At 43.4% G+C, this 22,693-nt stretch overlaps 1 protein-coding gene across 1 annotated transcript in view; it reads right to left on the bottom strand.

The window, feature by feature from the left end:
* The window catches only part of ctc1 (CST telomere replication complex component 1), a 127,359-nt gene that overhangs the window by 54,948 nt on the left and 49,718 nt on the right, over positions 1-22,693 (bottom strand). The window contains exons 10-16 of the mRNA XM_023346464.1: positions 21,919-22,081; positions 18,708-18,889; positions 18,432-18,601; positions 17,198-17,312; positions 16,616-17,057; positions 16,437-16,526; positions 16,154-16,294 (exon numbers count right to left, since the gene is read on the bottom strand). Coding sequence (XP_023202232.1) covers positions 16,154-16,294; positions 16,437-16,526; positions 16,616-17,057; positions 17,198-17,312; positions 18,432-18,601; positions 18,708-18,889; positions 21,919-22,081 — 1,303 coding nt within the window. The remainder of the gene's footprint in view (positions 1-16,153; positions 16,295-16,436; positions 16,527-16,615; positions 17,058-17,197; positions 17,313-18,431; positions 18,602-18,707; positions 18,890-21,918; positions 22,082-22,693) is intronic.

The following is a 22,693-nucleotide window of genomic DNA, read 5'->3' as shown; positions in this document are numbered from 1 at the left end:
GATTAAAGTTACGTATCCAAATCACTGTTTTCTTTTGGAATGTAATTTTATTTCCTCTACACGTCTTGGGGAGAAACCACCGTTTCTCTGCGACAGCAGCAGCTGATTACGGAAATTTAAACCATGGAAGGAGGAGAGAGATGTGCTGGAAAAACAGGAACTATTTTGAGTTTCTGTCGCTAAGTCCGACTATTATAAACGACTTTGGACTTCTTTTTACTAAAGTCGCTTCCAAGTTTAATGAGTCATGGGTTGCGGTTTTTTGGGCTCGTTTTTGAACGTTGCTCATTTGGACTCGGACAGAAGAAGACACATAATAAATCCCAGAATGTGTCTGACATCCAGGTAGTTTTAGTCAGGCTCTCCCTGTCCATCATTTACCGGATGATCCATCCTGCTGCGTCTTTGTTAATGTCAAGTTAATATATTTTTTGTGAATGACTTCGAGTTCCATGTTGTGCTCCAAAAAACTGCAAACATCGAGTCTAACCTGGACAGCGCAATAACGTGAAAACAGCCACAAATGAACAAGTCCTAACTAAATGATATTATAATTATTAATATTAAGATAAGAGTGACAAATCTGTGTAGCCATCTGAGTTGAGGAGCTGCAGGAGGAGCTGCAGGAGGAGCTGCAGGAGGAGCTGCAGGAGGAGCTGCAGGAGCAGCGCTGTGCGCTGCGCTCTGACAGCAAACACAGGGCCGTAACACAGAACCTGGAGGCTGGGGGGAGTGGATGGGGGCAAGTTCTAAACTCCTATTGATAGTTTTCCAGACAATAGTGGAAAACACAAAAACACGCACAAATTACTAAAGTTTTTTTGTACTGTTGTAACCAGTAAACAATCTCCCCTTCAGTTCAATTTTATCAGTGGAGACACATTGTTGATGTTACATTATAAAATAAGTTACAATTAAATATTGGCGAAGATCAATGTCATTTTCACAGCGTTGTTGTTAGCAGCTGCTGAAAGTAACTAAAAAAGTTACTTTTAATGTAACTTAGTTACTTTCCAAATCAAGTAATCAGTAATCTAAGTTAGTTTTTCAAGGAGTAATCAGTAATCTGATTAAAGTTACTTTTTCAGAGTAACTATGGCAACACTGACCACCACACACTGCAGGATGTTGTAAGTTTGTCGTAAAGGGAAAAAAAGGCTTTAGCAGGAACATCAACATGCAGAAGCTGGTAATAAAAAGGTTGGGGCCACTGGTCTACTGGACTGGACATCATGTGACTTACTGTGTGCAGCACTGAGCTACATGCCTGTTGCTTTGCATTGAGTCAGGAATATTGGCGGTTGGGGAAATGACACAATCAAGCAAAGAATCTGAAAAAGGGACAAATAGTTTTTATATTAATTGAAATTGCTCTGAAAGCAAGACAACAAGGCCCAAGGAAATCACATTTCACAGGTCAGTAAGAAATTATACGGCCACGTTCTTCCAACAAAATGAATAAAGTGGAGAGTAGCTTAGCTTAGCTTAGCTTTGACAACCTTAATATGCTGCGCAGTTCGGTGTGTTTCGGTTCAGTTGGGACAAACATAAGGCGAACCAAACATCTACTTTGTGACAAATTCTCAGCAGTGTTTAAATTAGATAATCGCCAGTGTTCAGGCCATTAACTTCTTAATAATCACAACATAAACATCAAGCCTGAAAATTCAAAAAACATAAAACTGTAACGACTGAATCTTATCTTGTGTGTTTTTATGTACTTTTTGTGGAGGATGCTTTCTTTTTGTATTTTTCATGTTAATTGCTTATACACTTGGACATAATCTTTCCTCTTTCGACTCCTGGAGTTGTCTGCCTGTTGCTATGGCAACGGGTCTGCGTGTGACGTCAGACTCACACAGAAAAAGAGGATATAACTGGTTTTAGTTGTTCTCCTGGGTTTCTACGTCCCTGGACTAATTGCATCATTCGGCGATATTCAGAGCAATCATCAAATAGAACAAAATATTTCATAAAGCATAAAGAGCCAAAGCTTGTTCAATTTAAACATGCCTCCTACAGCAGCAATTAGGTAACATTAAATAATTGGCCTTTATAAAAGAAAAATTCACTCAGTCCTCTATTGCATCGACTGACAGAAACTCAGTTATTTATATATTTACATCCAGAGAGAATAAATAGTTTATACATCCAAACATCGGCACTTTTCACATCTTTAATTTAAGTCATGTTTACATAAACGGATCAGCAATATGGAGGCTAATCTGTCATTTTGTAACAGATTCCTGCTCATCCTGCATTGGAATCTTAGAGATACTGATAGATATACTATATATATATATATTGTATATATATATAGTATATATATATATATAGTATATCTATTATTTAATTTCACTTTCAGATTAATAAAGTATTTTTGAATTTGAACTGAATATATTGATACTATTAATCTGACGAGCATCATCACTTAGACTTAGACTTAGACTTAGACTGACTTTATTGTCATTTTCATGCACAGGGTGAATACAGAACCAAATTTCGTTGCATACGGCTCAGGACAATGTTTTGAGGTTCCAATGTTGTGAGGTTACTCCAGAATAAAATAAAATACAGTATAAAATATGAATATAAATATAAAAATATAAAGTGCAGGACTGACAGTAAAATAGAAGTTATTTAGCTCTGTACATGTGCAAGGTATGAAGTGGAGACCAGATTTTAAGTGCAGTCCAGTTAAGAGTTCAGCAGACTGATGGCAAGTGGGAAAAAGCTGTTTCAGAACCTGGTGGACCTGCACCGGATGCTGCAGAACCTCTTTCCAGAGGGCAGCAGGGAGAACAGTCCATGGTGGGGGTGTGAGGGGTCACTGACGATGTTTCGGCCTCGGGACACGCATCGCTGGGATGAAATGTCCTGAATGGAGGGAAGGGGGGCCCCGATGATCCTCTCTGCTGTCCGCACCACTCTCCTCACGTTCTTCCAGTCGGAGGCGCTGCAGCCTCCACACCACAGAGAGAGGCAACTGGTCAGAATGCTCTCTATGGTGCTTCTGTAGAACATCTTGAGGATGGGCGGGGGCAGGTGTGCTCTTCTCATCCTCCGCAGGAAATACAAACGTTTCTGTGCCCTCTTGGCCAGAGACGTGGTGTTCACAGTCCAGGTCAGGTCGTTAGTGATGTGCACCCCCAGGAATTTGGTGCTGCTGACCACCTCCACAGCCGAGCTGTTGATGAGCAGTGGAGCGTGGCTGGGCCGGTTCTTCCTGAAGTCGACGATCATCTCCTTCGTCTTGTCAACGTTCAGGATCAGGCTGTTGTCTCTGCACCAGTCCACCAGCTGCTCCACCTCCTCTCTGTAGTCCAGGTCGTTGTCGTTTCTGATGAGGCCCACCACCGTTGTGTCGTCCGCGAACTTCACGATGTGGTTGGTGGCGAACCTGGGGACGCAGTCGTGTGTCATCAGAGTGAACAGCAGAGGGCTCAGGACGCAGCCCTGAGGGGAGCCTGTGCTGAGGGTGATGACATCGGAGGTGTGTTGTCCGATCCGGACTGACTGAGGTCTGTCGGTGAGGAAGTCCAGCAGCCAGTTGCGCAGGGGGGTGCTGAAGCCCAGGTGTTCCAGTTTTCCTGCCAGATGCTGTGGGATGATTGTGTTGAACGCTGAGCTGAAGTCCAGGAACAACATCCGCACATGAGTGTTCTTCTCCTCCAGGTGAGCCAGGCTCAGGTGTAGGGCGGAGGAGATGGCGTCCTCAGTGGAGCGGTTTCGGCGGTAGGCAAACTGGAACGGGTCGAATGTGGAGGGGAGTCTGGAGACGATGTGTTCTTTTACCAGCCTTTCAAAGCACTTCATCATGATGGGAGTCAGTGCCACAGGCCGGTAATCGTTGAAAGAGGTGACTTGAGGTTTCTTTGGCACCGGAATGATGGAGGCAGTTTTGAGACAGGCTGGCACTGTGGCTTGGTCCAGTGAGGTGTTAAAAATGTCTGTTAGGACACCAGCCAGCTGACCTGCGCATTCCCTGAACACCCGCCCAGGTATGTTGTCGGGGCCTAGGGCCTTCCGTGGGTTGACTCTTTTCAGGGTCTTCAACACATCGGCTGTGTCCAGGCAGAGTGCCTCCTCTTCCTGGTGGGGATCAGTTTTCTTTGCCGGAGTACTGTTCAGTGCCTCGAACCTCCCAAAGAAGTTATTGAGTCCATTTAGAAAGTCAGCATCAACTTCACCCACTGGGGGGGAGGATGGATTGTAATCTGTGATCGCCTTTATGCCTTGCCACATACTTCTGGTGTTGCTGGTGTCGTGGAAGAACTCCTGTATTTTTCGACTGTGGGTTCGCTTTGCTAACCTGATACCACGGTTCAAGTTGGCTCTCGCTGTCCTCAGTGCCTCCTTGTCGCCAGACTTGAAGGCTGAGTTCCGTGCTTTTAGCATTTCACGTACCTCCTTAGTCATCCAGGGTTTTTGGTTGGCCCGGGTGATAATGTTCTTAGTGATGCTGACGTCCTCTGTGCACTTGTTGATGTAGGCTGACACAGTCATGGTGTACTCATCGATGTTGATCTGGTCGTTGTAAGTGGCTGCTGCCTTGAACATCTCCCAGTCAGAGCACTCAAAACAGTCCTGAAGTGCCTCCAGGGCCCCCTCAGTCCACACCCTCACCTGCCTCACTGTAGGTGTTGTTCTGATCAGCAGGGGCTTGTATGCAGGAATTAGCATAACAGATAGGTGGTCTGAAGAGCCTAGGTGGGGGCGGGGGGTTGCTCTGAATGCTTCTTTGATGTTGGTGTAGGCCAAGTCTAGAGTATTCACTCCCCTGGTTGGAAAATCCACATATTGGTTGAAGTGAGGGAGAACAGTCTTCATGTTGGCCTGGTTAAAATCCCCAGCAATGATGAAAACGCCCTCTGTGTGTGAGGATTGCAACTCACTGATGGTCCGGTAGAGAACACTCATAGCCTCTTTAGTGTTAGCACTGGGGGGCACATATACGGCAGTGATGCTAACAACAGTAAACTCCCTGGGCAGGTAGAATGGTCTGCAGTTAACAGTCAGAAGCTCGATGTCCGGGGAGCAGTAACTGGCGACAGTCATGGCATTTTTACACCAGTTGTTGTTGATGTAAATACACAGCCCTCCTAGGACATACATCAGGATGTATGTCCTAGGTCAGAGGTCGGCAAACTGTGGCTCTTTAGCTCTCTGGAGGTTTTTCAAAAATGTTTGAAAATGGAAAAGGATGGGGGTGGGAAATATATATATATATATATATATATATATATATATATATATTTGCTTTTATATGGTTTCTGTAGGAGGACAAACATGACACAATCATTCTTAACATTTCCCAATGCTATAAAAATGTCTAGAATGAATATTAAATTTGACTGATTTTTTTAACGCTGTTGGTCAAAATAACAGAGAACTAAAAAGTCTAGCGCGACCTCTGACCTGATGGACACTGGTTAAGGGAGGTTATTGTAATGTATACAGTGATGCTAATGCATTTATGTTACAGACTGTCAGTGAACGCACCACAAGAAAGACTGATATCCAAGTGTGTTACAGAGAACAGATCACATTGAGACGGATTGTAACCATGCATGCTTCTCTTTGCACCTGCCGCGCTGACGTCACAACCGCATGCGCAAATGCGGCTCTTTTTTCCGCTTTGAGTTACCATGACAGCTAGAAAAGACAAAGTCTTATTTCAGACGCAAATAAAACAATACTATGAACATTGCTGTCTTCCTAATATAATGGGCTTTTAAGTTTTCATGGATTTCCAAGCGGTCCTGAATTAAGAAGACGGTGGCTTGTAAATATTCGTGGCTACCAGTTAAAGCTAACGCTGCACAGCAAAGTTTACAGCCTTCACTTCACTCCGGATCAACTTCTTCAGCCTAAAGCAGAAGGTAAAGGAGCCTCCTGTGTTATTTCCATGGAATCACTTCTGTATTCAGCCTGAAAGAGAGTTTATGGGAACCAGAGAGCAGACCAGAACCAGACAGCCGAGCTACTGACCCGCCTGGACACACTGCTGGAAACACCGTCCTGCTTCACAAGAAACATGCTAAACTAATAAAGTGAAATAACACGGAGACCTTAAGGAACACGGCCATATTTTTCTAAAAGCAACAACTGAATCTGAACCGTCAGCTGAACTAGAACTCTGACACCAGAGCTGCTCTACTGTTAAGCTATGGGCTTGTTGTTCCTCAGGCTGCAGAAGCAAAAAGCCTGAACCGTAAAATCCCCGTTACTTGGTCTCTGACACTAACGACAATAAACCACGTAATATACTTGAACACAAGGTAAAAACATTGTCCGTTAATGAATGATGAAAAATGTTTAGATACTTAAATAGCACATTTTTACAAGAAAAATGTCTAGCATAAGCTAAAGCTAATGTTAGCCACAAAGTTTAAAGAAAGTAAAACTCACCTTCGTATCTGTGTATAACGAGGCGAACATCTTAAAACCTTTCTCCAGCTTATTGTCAGGGCTTCGGATCGATGTTCATCATTAATTGTTACCTTGGACAAGCCCTGCAAACACCCAGTGGAAAGAGCCTTTTTCAATAGATCGGAAACGATTGAGACGCTTTTCCCCGAACGCGGAAGCTGAGGTGCAAAGAGCCCATTGCTGTATGAGAAGCATTTCCTCTGACTTGACTAGTAAAGCAACATCGACTCCAATCCAGTGTAACCGTGTAAACACCTCATTGGTGACGAGGATTGAAAACGGAGACAAAGAAAAAAAAGGCGGACGTATACCCAGACGGCAGCGCCACGCCGACAGGCTAAGTACCAGCTAGCAGCTAGCTAACCAACTAATACCAAAGGCACAAGCCGAGTGAACCATGTCGCTTACAACGACACCTGCCCTTCCACCGTTTGGTACCGAAACAGAGCCCAGTTCAGTTGGATCGCGCTGGACAAAATGGATACAGAGGTTTGAGAAATACAAAGCTGCTTTCAACATTTCGGCTGACGAAAGCTCTACTGTTGCACTTAGCCAGTGAATGCATACAGTCATGGCCAAAAGTATTGAGAATGACACAAATATTATATTTTCACATGATCTGCTGCCCTCTGGTTTTCATGTGTGTATGTCAGATGTTGTCATCACATACAGAAATACAATTGCAATCATATTATGAGTAACAAAAGCTTTTAATGACAGTTAGAATGAGTTAATGCAGCAAGTCAATATTTGCAGTGTTGACCCCTCTTCTTCAGGACCTCTGCAATTCTCCCTGGCATGCTCTCAATCAATTTCTGGACCAAATCCTGACTGATAGCAGTCCATTCTTGCACAATCAATGCTTGCATTTTGTCAGAATTCCTAGGTTTTCGTTTGTCCACCCGTCTCTTGATGATTGACCACAAGTTTTCAATGGGATTAAGATCAGGGGAGTTTCCAGGCCATGGACCCAAAATCTCTATGTTTTGTTCCCTGAGCCAGTTAGATATCACCTTTGCTTTATGGCAAGGTGCTCCATCATGCTGGAAAAGGCATTGTTCATCACCAAACTGCTCTTGGACGGTTGGGAGAAGTTGCTCTCGGAGGACATTCTGGTACCATTCTTTATTCATGGCTGTGTTTTTAGGTAAGATTGTGAGAGAGCCGACTCCCTTGGCTGAGAAGCAACCCCACACATGAATGGTTTCAGGATGCTTTACAGTTGGCATGAGACAAGACTGGTGGTAGCGCTCAGCTCGTCTTCTCCGAACAAGCTGTTTTCCAGATGTCCCAAACAATCGGAAAGGGGATTCATCAGAGAAAATGACTTTACCCCAGTCCTCAGCAGTCCACTCCCTGTACCTTTTGCAGAATATCAGTCTGTCCCTGATGTTTTTCCTGGAGAGAAGTGGCTTCTTTGCTGCCCTCCTTGAGACCAGGCCTTGCTCCAAGAGTCTCCGCCTCACAGTGTGTGCAGATGCACTCACACCTGCCTGCTGCCATTCCTGAGCAAGCTCTGCACTGCTGGTAGCCCGATCCCGCAGCTGAAACACTTTTAAGAGACGGTCCTGGCTCTTGCTGGTCTTTCTTGGGCGCCGTGGAGCCTTTTTGGCAACAAAGGAACCTCTCTCCTTGAAGTTCTTGATGATGCGATAGATTGTTGACTGAGGTGCAATCTTTCTAGCTGCGATTTTCTTTCCTGTTAGGCCATTTTTGTGCAGTGCAATGATGACTGCACGTGTTTCTTTCGAGGTAACCATGGTTCACAGAAGAGAAACAATGATGCCAAGCACCAGCCTCTTTTTAAAGTGTCCAGTGGTGTCATTCTTACTTAATCATGACAGATTGATCTCCAGCCCTGTCCTCATCACCACCCACACCTGTGTTAATGGAGCAATCACTGAAGCAATGTTAGCTGGTCCTTTTAAGGCAGGGCTGCAATGAAGTTGAAATGTGTTTTGGGGGATAAAGTTCATTTTCTAGGCAAATATTGACTTTGCAATTAATTGCTGTTACGCTGATCACTCTTTATAACATTCTGGAGTATATGCAAATTGCCGTTATAAAAACTGAAGCAGTAGACTTTGTAAATATTAACATTTGAATCATTCTCAAAACATTTGGCCATGACTGTACATGACATTTACAACATGTTAGCAACAAGCTCAGACAAGTATCCAAATGTAGAAACGAATCTCAACACGTATTTTACACTGAAGAAAAACGTCCTGTACGAAGTATACGTCTTCAGAAAAGCAGTACAACATCCAAGTGAAAACCTAGACACGTACTGCACTCGGTTCCGCATGCTGTTAAACATTGTGGATTTACTGATGTGGTTCTAGAAATAAAAGGACAATTCATTCAGAGTTGTACGTCGTCCAGACTTCGCAGACGAGCTCTGAGCGAGGCCGACATGTGCAACAGGCATCGACCAAGGAGCAGCTGGGTTTGTGAACGCCATACAGCTGAAAGGTCAACCGAACAAAACCTATAAAGTCACAAACCAAACAACTAGTGCAGAAATTGTGGCGGGAAAATATCCACATGATGGATATTGCCCTGCATGAGGAAAGGAGTGCAAAGCTAAACCATTAGGCAGACAATGTGGATCGAAACAAAAACCTCCTGTCCAAAGCTGTGACACAAAACCCAAAGTGAACCATAAACATCACAAAACCTCTAAGGAAGTTTTCTCAATTTCCAGCTCAACACAAGGGGACAAACAGGATTCATCTAGCAGTGGTGATGAATATGTGTTCATCACCACTGGCACAGATAAAAAGAAAACACCAAAGTCTCATATTAAAGATTGAGATATCAGTGATTCTGGATTCAGGCGCCACAGTGAACAACATCAGTGAGTCTGACCTAAACTTGCTATCGCCACAACCGCATTAGTCCCACCTGATACTAAAGTTTTTTCCTATGGCTGTTCTACCTGTTACAACTAGCTGGCATGTTTGTATGTGAAGCAGAAGCAAAAAGACCAAATGCACATTCTATGTGAAAACATGTAAAGGCTATTTTCTGTTAGGATCTGACACAGCTAATCGATTAGGCCTCATAAAGTAGTGAACAGTGTCTCAGCCTCACCTGGCCCCACAGTGACAGAAAGGCTCGTAGACAACCACCCAAACCTTTTTCAAGGCAAACTGAAGGACTTTCAAGTCAAGCTCCACATAGACACCAATGTTCAGCCAACATGTCAGCCACACAGACGGGTCTCATTTCACATCCGTCAGAGAGTAGAACAGGAACTCTAAAAACTAGAAGACAATGATATTATAGAGACAGTGACTGAGCCTACACCTTGGGTCTCCCCAATTGTGACTCCACCCAAATAAAGTCAGAATCTGTGTATACATGAGACAGGCTAATACTGCCATCCAATGTGAACGTCATCTTACTCCCTCGATGGACGATGTCATCCATGAGTTGAACGAAGCAACAGTATTTTCCAAAATTGACCTAAAGGCTGGTTACCATCAGCTAGAGCTCCACCTGACAGCAGGTACATGACAACATTCAGCACGCATAAAGGTCTGAGGAGGTACTACGGTCTGAACTTTTTCATATCATCAGCAGCAGAGGTATTTCAAAATGCCATCTGCCAGGCTCTACAAGGGATCGAAGGTGTGAAGAACCTCAGCAATGACATCATTGTGCATGGAAAGACACAAGCATCACAAGATCATGACAAAAACCTCGCAACAGCGTTCCAGAGGCTCAGAGAGGAAGGTCTTACCCTTAATAAAGATAAGTGTGAGTTCAACAAATCTAGGCTGGAATTTTTTTGATTCATCTTCCAAGCTGGTGGCATATCTGCCGATCCAAAGAAAGTCGCTGCAATCAAGGAAGCTAGCGCGCCGGAAAACCCCACCGAGGTGAGAAGCCTGCTAGGCATGGCGACATACTGCTCATGTTTCTTTAAAGACTTTGCTTCTATTTCAGCACCACTACGCAAACTGACCAAGAAAGGCACACAATGGTGCTGGGGTTCAATCCCACCAAAAGCCCTGCAAAACCTGAAAGACAGCTTAACCAGTGAGACTGTGATGTCATATTTTGACCCTTACAAAGACAGAACTGGTCATAGACTGAAGCCCCGTTGGCCTTGGAGCTATTCTTTATCAACTTGGAAAGGAAAGAGAGACACACTATAGCATAAGCTAGCCATGATCTAAGTGACGTTAAGAGATGCTATACTCACAAACAGAACGAGAAACATTGGTAATAGTATGGAGCTGTGAACATTTCCACCTCTATCTGTATGGACATCCTTTCACTTTAGTTACTGACCACAAGGCGCTGGAAGTAATTTGGACCAACCCTCGTTCAAAACCACCTGCAAGAATCGAACGATGGGGACTAAAGCTTCAACCATACAACCTTCGAGAAGTCTACAGGAAAGGAACCCAGCCGACTACATGTCCAGACATCCGATCCCCATACGGACCGGAAACCACACAACAGCAACAAAGGTAAAGAGTACCTTAACTTCCTGGCACAACATGCCACAAAGCCATGACTTTAACTGACATCAAAGAGGCAACCCTCACAGAGAGAGTCCTACAAAAGGTTGTTGCACAACTAAGAAACAACACCTGGACCAAGTCAAGGATGACTCACATGACATCACCATTCTACAAAGGACAAGCAAATCTGCAATGATTGGGCGACATTCTTCTTCGTGGCACTAGAATCGTCATCCCCTCAGGTCTGGAGGACAGAGAACTACAATTAGCCGACGAGGGACACCAAGGCAAAGACAAAGGTCAGGTCAAAAGTATGGTTCCCTAACATGGACCAAAAAGCAGAGCTTGTAGTTAAGAACTGTTTAGCCTGCCAGCCAAACACCCCAGTAACTCACCTTGAGCCCCTCCGAATGTCAGAACCGTGGAGTACAATCAGCGCTGATTTCTATGGCCACTACCATCTGGTGAGTTCTTGCTAGTTATAATGGAGGAGTACTCACGCTATCCAATGGTTGAGGCTGTTGGGTCTATTTAGCAAACACTGTTATTCCTGTCCTGGACAAAATATTTTCAATGTTTGGGATTCCCTTCAACAATTAACATTTTTCAAAGTTTCTGACAGACATGGGCTGCCAGCACAGGAAGATGACACCTCTATGGCCTCAAGCAAACAGAACAGCAGAGCTTTAATGTGTTCATTGGGAAAAAGCAGTCAGAGTCTCAATGCCAAGGCATCACATGTCAGCAGACATTAAACACATTTCTCTGTGAGTACAACTCTACCCCACATAGCTCCACCAAAGCATCTCCAGCAGAGCTCATGTCCAGCGGAAGATCTACACAAAGATTCAAATCTTCTCTAACGTTGTGACCAGGTGATCAGAAACTGAGACCGGACTGCAAAAATTAAACTTAATGCAGATGTACGTCATTGTGTCAAGCCCAACGCTCTCAAAACTGACAACACCAAACTGTACCGACAACCGAAATGCAGCAAGCTGGCAGCATCCTAGAACAGTGACCCCCCCACTGTAACCCAGCTTAACGGCTCCATGGTTACCGCCAGCAACAATTGACATTCGATCACAATAAACTCCTCCTTCTTTAGAAAGATCAGTGCCAGTGTCCAACATTCTTCACCTGATTCTGGAAATGAAGATGCAGACGTTACTGTTCCCCCACCACGGGTTCAGCCCAAACGACACCACAGACGCCCATTGGACTTAAATACCTGTGAGAAAGCTTGAAAGGATATACAGTGGTGTGAAAAAGTGTTTGCCCCCTTCCTCATTTCCTGTTTTTTTGCATGTTTGTCACACTTAAGTGTTTTGGAACATCAAACCAATTTAAAAAATAGTCAAGGACAACATAAGTAAACACAAAATGCAAGTTGTAAATGAAGGTGTTTAGTATTAAAGGAGAAAAAAATCCAAACCATCATGGCCCTGTGTGAAAAAGTGATTGCCCCCCTCGTTAAAATAGATTATAACTGTGGTTTTTAACACCCGAGTTCAATTTCTCTAGCCACACCCAGGCTTGATTATTGCCACACCTGTTTTCAATCAAGACATAACTTAAATAAGAGCTGCCTGACACAGTAAAGTCCACCAAAAGATCCTTAAAAGCTACACATCATGCCGAGATTCAAAGAAATTCAGGAACAATTGAGAAAGACAGTAATTAAGATCTATCAGTCTGGAAAGGGTTATAAAGCCATGTCCAAAGCTTTGGGAATCCAGCAAACCACAGTGAGAGCCATTATCCACAAATGGCGAAGACATGGAACAGTGGTGAACCTTCCCAGGAGTGGCTGGCTGCCCAAACTCACCCCAACAGCGCAGCGACGACTCATCCAAGAGGTCACAAAAGACCCCACAACAACGTCCAAAGAACTGCAGGCCTCACTTGCCTCAGTTAAGGTCAGCGTCCATGCCTCCACCATCAGAAAAAGACTGGGCAAAAATGGCCTGCATGGCAGAGTTCCAAGAAGAAAACCACTGCTGAGCAAAAGAAACATTAGAGCTCGTCTCAATTTTTCCAAAACACATCTTGATGATCCCCAAGTCTTTTGGGAAAATATTCTGTGGACCGATGAGACAAAAGTGGAACTCTTTGGAAGGTGTGTGTCCCATTACGTCTGGCGTAAAAGGAACACTGCATTTCAGAAAAAGAACATTATACCAACGGTAAAATATGGTGGTGGTAGTGTGATGGTCTGGGGCTGTTTTGCTGCGTCAGGACCTGGAAGACTTGCTGTAATAAATGGAACTATGAATTCTGCTGTCTACCAAAGGATCCTGAAGGAGAATGTCCGACCGTCTGTTCGTGAACTCAAGCTGAAACGAACTTGGGTTCTGCAGCAGGACAGTGATCCTAAACACACCAGCAAGTCCACCACTGAACGGCTTAAGAAAAACAAAATGAAGACTTTGGAGTGGCCTAGCCAAAGTCCTGACCTGAATCCTATTGAGATGTTGTGGTATGACCTTAAAAAGGCTGTTCATGCTCGAAAACCCTGTAATGTAACTGAATTAGAACAATTCTGCAAAGATGAGTGGGCCAAAATTCCTGCAGAACGCTGTAAAAGACTCATTGCAAGTTATTGCAAACGCTTGGTTGCAGTTGTTGCTGCTAAAGGTGGCCCAACCAGTTATTAGGTGTAGGGGGGCAATCACTTTTTCACACAGGGCCATGATGGTTTGGATCTTTTTTCTCCTTTAATACTGTCAGGTCTAAATACCTATTAAAGACAATTTAAACAAACACAGAAAAGACAAGAGAGTTAGATTCTTTTATACTCGCGAGGAGAGCAGACAGAGAGATGCTTTCAGTTACAAATCTCCAACCGCTCTGAAAACGCATCTCCCGCTCCCTCTATTTTATTGCTTTTTTAGGGGACCCTCATACATTGGGCGCTTGCAGCTTCTAAAAGGGAGGGGCAACACACAGCTGCAGCGCTAATGACTTTTACTATTTAGACATATGTTATCTACAATCTAAATCCTTCTTGCTCCAGTCGGGTACCAGACACGGCCGACGTTGAGTAAAACAAGTTGTATATCACACAGGAGGGCAGAGTTTATTGCTGGGCAATAAACTCTGCTAGAAGAGTTGTCTCCGCTATCTCCCAGGCTTTGCTGATGGCATCTCAAGGAAGTCACAGGAAGGAATCATAATTATTCAACACACAGAGACATTACTTAGAATAGAGGAAAAAGAGAAAAAGCATATAATTAAACATTATCTAAATGTTTCTACAAAGCTACATGATACAACGAATATTTGATAATTACTAAAAATACAATTTATCCAACAAATACTAAACACCTTCATTTACAACTTGCATTTTGTGTTTACTTATGTTGTCCTTGACTATTTTTTAAATTGGTTTGATGTTCCGAAACACTTAAGTGTGACAAACATGCAAAAAAAACAGGAAATGAGGAAGGGGGCAAACACTTTTTCACACCACTGTAAATACTATAACTTTATCAATGCATTACTTCACGTTTGTGTTCAACAGTAATTAAGGGCTAATTTACATTTTGACGTAGCAGATCACACCAAATAAAATACTTGATTAGTTTTTTCTCTATCTCTAGATAGCAGTGCTGCTTTGTGTTGATTTGTTTAGAAATGGTGCCATTATGGTCGTCATGGAGATGTGACGTGTCTCAACACTGAAGGACATTTTGTTTACGACAGAAGTCCAAAAAAAAAAAAAAACTAAGGCTGTTTTAAAATGAGAAATTGCTTGTTAAAAAAAAAGGAGTGATGTAATGTATACAGTGATGCTTATGCATTTATGTTACAGACTGTCAGTGAACGCACCAGGAGAAAGACTGAGAGCTAAATGTGTTATAGAGAACAGAAAACATTAAGACAGATTGTAACCATTATTGCTGTATGAGAAGCATTTCGTCTGACTTGACTAGTAAAGCAACATCGACTCAATCCAGTTTATTTCTTTATAAATGTGCAAACATCACATTTATGTCTTTCATTCATTTGGAGGAGATCAGATCTACAGTTAGAAGATGTGTTGAAACAGGGAACCCAAACTTCTGGAGACCAAGATCTACTTTTTCTGTCACCTGAGATCCTGATGACACCAAGAACCTGAGGCCAGCAGGTGTCAGTCAGTTATGGCAGATCTGAACTTTGACCTCAACATGAGAAACTTCAGCCTGACAGCAGGAACCACAGAGCTCTGAAGGTTAAAGCCACATCTTGTGAAGTTTAGATATTTTTCCTCCAACAGGATCCAGAGGAATCAGCTCAGATGTTGAACTGGATTTTATTTCAATGTTATTTAATGTTGCTCCTCATTTTCAACAGTGGAGCTAGAAAGGTTGATAAAGGTTATTATTTTGGAGAAAGTTTCATCAACATCAATATTTTATTTTGTTGTTAAGAACGCCCGTTGCCGTGGCAACTGCCTACCCTGCAAGACGAGCAGAGATTACGTTAAAAACAACATTCAGCTCATTATGATATCAGGTTTTCAGACTTTATATTTATTTCTCGATAATTAATAAGCTTCTTATGAACACAGCAAAGGTTGATTAATTTAAACTCCTGCTCTGATAGTCAGTCGGTATCTGAGTCCCTTTTTTTTGTTCATTGAACGGAAACGTACCAAATTGCTCAACACCTTGTGGAAACAATAATTACAGAGATTATTAATTTGAACAGGTTTTTTTTTTTTTTTTTATTCTTTAATAAAGTTAAAAAGGTTTTGGATCTTTGGATAAGCGGGTCAGAAAAGGAAGTTCTGGTTTCAGCCTCTTGGCGTTCAGTTTGATCGACGTATTGATTATCTCTGTATTAAAACATTTTATGATATCTGGCAGCCGTTCATATCTTACATAGAAACAGTTTCAGCAGATACATTTATGTAAAGGTCAAATGTTTCATTTATGCACAAACATGAACTAATATACAGTATGAACAAAAGGTGGATTAGACCTGGAGTAGGAGGGATTTCTGGTGTGTGTGTGTGTGTGTGTGTGTGTGTGTGTGTGTGTGTGTGTGTGTGTGTAAAACAACAAACCTTTGATGAAAATAAAAACTTTCATTATGTTCTAACATAAATAATAATCTTTTTAAACTTTTTAAAATCTATTTATATTAAATTAAAGTCAGTTTAATGCCATCTCTTCCCCCTCAACATCAGCCACTGCCCCCTAGTTACACTCCCCTGGAGCCGGGTCTGACCAGAACCAGAACCAGAACCAGGTTACCTGAGTCCAGGTGTGCGGCAGCAGCAGGGGTCGGGTCAGAGTGTGGATCCTCCAATCAGGTCGCACCTGGAGGGAGGAGTCAGCATGAAGCTCCACCCCCTTCTGCCCAGCAACGCTGCAACCAATCAGAACGCTGGAATCCTGTTGGACACACAGAGGACCAATCAGCTGCAGGCGGGACAGGAAGCAGATACCAGAGTGAATAAACCATGAAGAGCTCCAGAACCAGAACCAGGTAACCAGTAGAACCAGTCCAGAGGGAACCATCCATCAGGTGTTCTACCTGAGTGTTTGGTGCTGTGAGTCTGTAGACGGATCCAGGCTGGAGGAGAGGAAACCATCGAGAGGAAACACCTGAGAACTGCAGCAGCACCTGGAGACACAGAGAGAGTAGAGGCATCAGGTAAACACCTGGTGGTCGTCCAGGTAACCATCAGGTAACTTCCTCTCTCTCCTCCTCACCTTCTCCTCCCTCTCTGGCTCCGCCTCCTTCTCCATCATTGGCTGGTTCTTCGGGTCCCGCGCCCAGCTGACCACTGGACCAATCAGCAGAGCCGTAGCAGAGAAGCCCAGCTGAAGCCCCGCCCCCTCATCACTGCCACCAATCACTGCGTTCCTCCAGGCCACGCCTCCTTTAGACTCCACCCTAATCACCATGGAGATGCAGGGACGAGGGGGCTCTCCGCCCTCATGAGCTGTTACCATGGCAACGGAGGAGGAGAGCTCTTCATCACATCGTCTTTTCTTCAGACATGAGCCTTCATCATCACCCTCTTCTTCCTCCCTCTTGTTCCTGTGGAGGTCGTCACTTCCTGGCTCCGCCCCCCTCATCCTCAGGTGTGTTGCCATGGTAACAGAGGGGCTCAGGATGATGAGGTGATCCAGAGAGAACTGCAGGTAAACTCTGTAGAAACAGGTAGAGTCACAAACACCTGATGGAGGTTGTTGGTCAGATTCCCCTGCAGCTCTGAGCATGCTCAGTAGCGCCCCCTGCTGGTTCTGGTACCAGACATGAACCGGGTCAGAACCAGCTGGTTCCAGTACCTGCTGGTTCTGTTGGAGATGAAACCGTTCTGGTCCAGGTGTCGGCAAGATGGGAACTCTGATTGGAGGAACCGCTCCGTTACCATGGTGAAGCTCCGCACACACACCAGGCTGCCTGAGACACACACACACACACACACACACCCACACACACACACAGGGAGACAAAGGGTCGGTTCTGGACCTCCACAGTGAATGACCCGGTTCTGGTCCGGTTCTCCATGATGGTTGGATTCACTCAGCAGTTTAACATCATTGTTACGGTGCAACCAGTAAGGCACAAGGACAAAGGCATATATAAAAAATATTTTCTATTTATTTCTCCAAAAAGTCTTAACAAAAGCCTTTCAATAACAAATCTAAAAAATATAACGAAATGGGCCCAAAAGAAATCAACTAAGGCAGACCTAGCTCAGGATAACAAACCAAAAACTGACCTCACAATGAACACATGAATTTATACACAGAGATGAGACAGACAAACAATGCATAAACATAAATAACTCATTCATTTGACGACAACACAACTATAAAAACAAAACAAATAACACCAAAATATTTGAGCAGCTGTGCTGTTAGTAGAAACTCTTCATCATCAAGTCCTGCTTCCAGCAGCCTGATGGTTTGTTCCACTTCCTGGTTTTTGCCTTTCAACCTTCCTTCAAACTCAGCAAAACAAAGTAGTTCATGATTCACAGAAACAAAAGGAGTTTACTAAATGTGTGCATCCATAATAGTAAACAACCTCATGCAATAAACACAAAAAGAGTGAAATTATAAATATATTGTGTGAAAACATTGAAATAAATACTAACACTGGGGAACAGATGGAGGAACCTCCACAATCATCATCATCATATTAATAAACAGTAAAATGTTTCAGTGTCTGATGGAGGAAGCAGCTCTACAGGTTTTATCTCCATCAGAGGATCAAAGATCAACCAGCTGATAATCTGACAGATTAATTTATTATTATGACAGGATTAATAATCTGCTTCTGACTTAATGATGTCAGTGAATTAAACTGGATTTTTTCTGATCTCTGCTGATGGTTTTTCACTTCATTCCTGTTAGATAAAGGGTCTGATGAATGAATGAATGAATGATCATGAAATCAGGTTGGGTTTATAACCCAGTAGAACCAGATCAGGTGGTTAAACCAAACTGGGTCCAGTTAGAGACTCTGAACTGGACCTGAAGATGGTGTGTGTTACAGTATGTGTGTGGTTCCTACCGATCCAGGCGGTGTTGAAGGCCGACCTCTGACCTCCATCATCCTGCTCTGTGGTTTCCGTGACGACGCAGCTCACAGCTGCTGTAGCGTCTCTGAGCTCCAGGCTCTGTGTGAACTCTGACCTTTCAGAGGGGAGCTGGAGGACGCCGACCAGCAGGAGGGGGCGGGGCCTAATGGGAAGGATAACGTCAGACACTGAAAGGGGGTGGAGCCTAACAGGACGCAGGTTCTGATCTGCTCCCTCTCAACTGATGGTCCTGATGCTGCTGAGTTTACCTGAGACTGTCTCCTGTCCTGGGGTCAGAGGTCAGCATCCTGCAGGACCAGGAGAGAGCAGAGTTGACCTGAGACGAGCTGAGGACACCAGGGGGCAGCAGAGAGGACCAGCAGGACGACCGCAGGGACTGGAGGAGATCTGAGACACTGAGGAGCTGAGGGACAAACGGGTCCACCTGGTACTGAGGACAGAGGGACAAGAACCCAGGTCCATCTCGCTGCAGCAAACAGGAAGGGGCGGGACGGACCACTGGCATTTGGAAATGGGACCGTTGCACTCCAGAAGTGAAGGGGGCGCTGTTTCCTATATAATCTGTGATATATCTTCACCTTTAGGAAGGATTTTCACTCTCAGCATGTATTTAAACTTTTCTCTTTTATTTACTTCAGCTCAGCTCACAGTTTTTAATAGATTCTGTAGCTTTCTTCTAAATCTGCTCCTTAGTCACATCTTTTCGGGCCTGATACTGCCTCTAGTGGCGTGGGGTGGTAACACAACTAATATAATTACAGTACTAAATCACAATAGCACAACGTCTTTATTATTTACTATTAATTTACGCATTACTGGTACCGTAAAAGATAAATTATCTTATAAAACACCACAGAGCTAATTAAATGACGTAAAGACATTTATACAACATAAATAATATATATTATAGGAGGCATAAAAGAAATAAGGAGACATGAACTGCAACATAATGAACTATAATAAAATCAATTTGTAATGTAAACATAAGAAATTTAATTGAGCAAAAGTCAATAACGAACAGAAGAAAAACGAATCTGGTTGTTAAACACTCAACATTGTCTTGTACACAACCTCTAGTTAGGTAACCCCAAGAACATTTCTTAAAGATATAACTAGTGTTTACAGCAAAGTTGAGCTGACTGTCCAGGAACAACACAAGGAATTTAAAATTAGCCTCAGTTTCAACACGTTGGCCATCAAGTGAAACTGGAATCACTTTCAGGTTTTGTTTATGTCATTTAATTAGCTCTACATCCTTAGGAAAATGAAAAGGTATGTTCTTTAGTGAGGGAATTTATCTTTTACTGTAATGCCGAAATTAATAGTAACAAGTGGCTGGGGAGAGGGAAGTCTGGGCCTCCCTTCTGAAGCTGCTGACCCCGCGACCCGACCCCGGATAAGAGGAAGAAAATGGATGGATGTTTAAATACAGGTCCTTCTCAAAATATTAGCATATTGTGATAAAGTTCATTATTTTCCATAATGTAATGATAAAAATTGAACATTCATATATTTTAGATTCATTGCACACCAACTGAAATATTTCAGGTCTTTTATTGTCTTAATATGGATGATTTTGGCATACAGCTCATGAAAACCCAAAATTCCTATCTCACAAAATTAGCATATTTCATCCGACCAATCAAAGAAAAGTGTTTTTAATACAAAAAAGTCAACCTTCAAATAATTATGTACAGTTATGCACTCAATACTTGGTCGGGAATCCTTTTGCAGAAATGACTGCTTCAATGCGGCGTGGCATGGAGGCAATCAGCCTGTGGCACTGCTGAGGTCTTATGGAGGCCCAGGATGCTTCGATAGCGGCCTTTAGCTCATCCAGAGTGTTGGGTCTTGCGTCTCTCAACTTTCTCTTCACAATATCCCACAGATTCACTATGGGGTTCAGGTCAGGAGAGTTGGCAGGCCAATTGAGCACAGTGATACCATGGTCAGAAAACCATTTACCAGTGGTTTTGGCACTGTGACCAGGTGCCAGGTCGTGCTGAAAAATGAAATCTTCATCTCCATAAAGCTTTTCAGCAGACGGAAGCATGAAGTGCTCCAAAATCTCCTGATAGCTAGCTGCATTGACCCTGCCCTTGATAAAACGCAGTGGACCAACACCAGCAGCTGACATGGAACCCCAGACCATCACTGACTGTGGGTACTAGACACTGGACTTCTGGCATTTTGGCATTTCCTTCTCCCCAGTCTTCCTCCAGACTCTGGCACCTTAATTTCCGAATGACATGCAAAATTTGCTTTCGTCCGAAAAAAGTACTTTGGACCACTGAGCAACAGTCCAGTGCTGCTTCTCTGTAGCCCAGGTCAGGCGCCTCTGCCGCTGTTTCTGGTTCAAAAGAGGCTTGACCTGGGGAATGCGGCACCTGTAGCCTATTTCCTGCACACGCCTGTGCACGGTGGCTCTGGATGTTTCTACTCCAGACTCAGTCCACTGCTTCCGCAGGTGACCCAAGGTCTGGAATCGGCCCTTCTCCACAATCTTCCTCAGGGTCCGGTCACCTCTTCTCATTGTGCAGCGTTTTCTGCCACACTTTTTCCTTCCCACTGAGGTGCCTTGATACAGCACTCTGGGAACAGCCTATTCGTTCAGAAATATCTTTCTGTGTCATACCCTCTTGCTTGAGGGTGTCAATGATGGCCTTCTGGACAGCAGTCAGGTCGGCAGTCTTACCCATGATTGGGGTTTTGAGTGATGAACCAGGCTGGGAGTTTTAAAGGCCTCAGGAATCTTTTGCAGGTGTTTAGAGTTAATTCGTTGTTTCAGATGATTAGGTTCAAGCTCGTTTAGAGACCCCTTTCATAATATGCTAATTTTGTGAGATAGGAATTTTGGGTTTTCATGAGCTGTATGCCAAAATCATCCGTATTAAGACAATAAAAGACCTGAAATATTTCAGTTGGTGTGCAATGAATCTAAAATATATGAATGTTCAATTTTTATCATTACATTGTGGAAAATAATGAACTTTATCACAATATGCTAATATTTCGAGAAGGACCTGTAAATGGATCAGCAATATGGGGGCTAATCTGTCATTTTTTGTGACAGATTAGCAGCACCAGATTTTATTAATAGTAAATAATAAAGACTTTGTGCTATTCTGATTTAGTAATGTAATTATATTAGTTGTGTTACCAACCCCACACCACTAGAGGCAGTATCAGGCCCAAAAAGATACGACTAAAGAGCAGATTTAGAAGTTCACAGAAGCTACAGAATCTGTTAAAAACTCTGAGCTGAACTGAAATAAATAAAAGAGAGAAGTTCAAATACATGTTGAGAGTGAAAATCCTTCCTAAAGGTGAAGATATCACAGATAATATAGGAAATAGCGCCCCCTTCACTTCTGGAGTGCAATGGTCCCATTTCCATATAAGGTCAGAGACTGACAGCGGTCCCGCCCCTTCCTGTTTGCTGCAGCAGGTCCTTCTCACCTGGTCCAGAGGACAGCAGTGAGGCCAGTCCAACATCTCAGAGTAAATGTCTCTCTGTCCTCTCTGTGTCCACAGCGTCTCTGATAGTTTCCAGGACAGGAGACAGACGCAGTGAGGAAGAGGAGGATGAAGAGGAGGACGGGGGGGCTCGGTGGGGACCAGACTGGAGACAGAGGGACAGTCAGTGGGACATGTTGGAGACATGAGACACAATCTGACAAAGTGACGCCATGTTTGTTATTTATTATAAAAACTACGACAGAAAAGATCAAAGAGTTTCACAGGAAAAAGTTTTAATTAAAATAACATCTAGAAAGCAGGAAGTAGATCAGCTGTTAGCTTGGACAACATTAGCATGTAGCTGAGCTGCAGTTTGGTGTTTTTAGCTCTAAAATAAGACGATACACACACAGTTTCTCTATCTTTGTGGGGACTTTCCACTGATTTCCACTCATTTCTACAGTCAAACCAAAACTCAGTTCACACTTTAACTCTGAACCCAGAAATGTTTCCCCTTATGGGGCCCAAGAAAATGTTCCCACAAGGAGAAAAAAACATATTGTACACAGAAAAAGGTACACACACACACACACACACACTGACTGATCCTCAGCAGATGTTTAAATGATCTGATCGTCCACCGCTGTGATCTGATCATCACTTCTATAAATGATGATAAAAATCTTCTGTTTGGGTTTTTTATGCTCTTCCTGTGTTGGAAACGTTTTTGTGGTTTTGGTGTTGATTCCTAATTGTGAATTCAAATTAGAAAAAA

The sequence above is a fragment of the Xiphophorus maculatus genome, chromosome 14 (assembly GCF_002775205.1).
Source record: "Xiphophorus maculatus strain JP 163 A chromosome 14, X_maculatus-5.0-male, whole genome shotgun sequence".
Lineage (NCBI taxonomy): Eukaryota > Metazoa > Chordata > Actinopteri > Cyprinodontiformes > Poeciliidae > Xiphophorus > Xiphophorus maculatus.
Note: the sequence above shows the minus strand (reverse complement) of the source record. Positions and strands in the feature narration are given on the sequence as shown.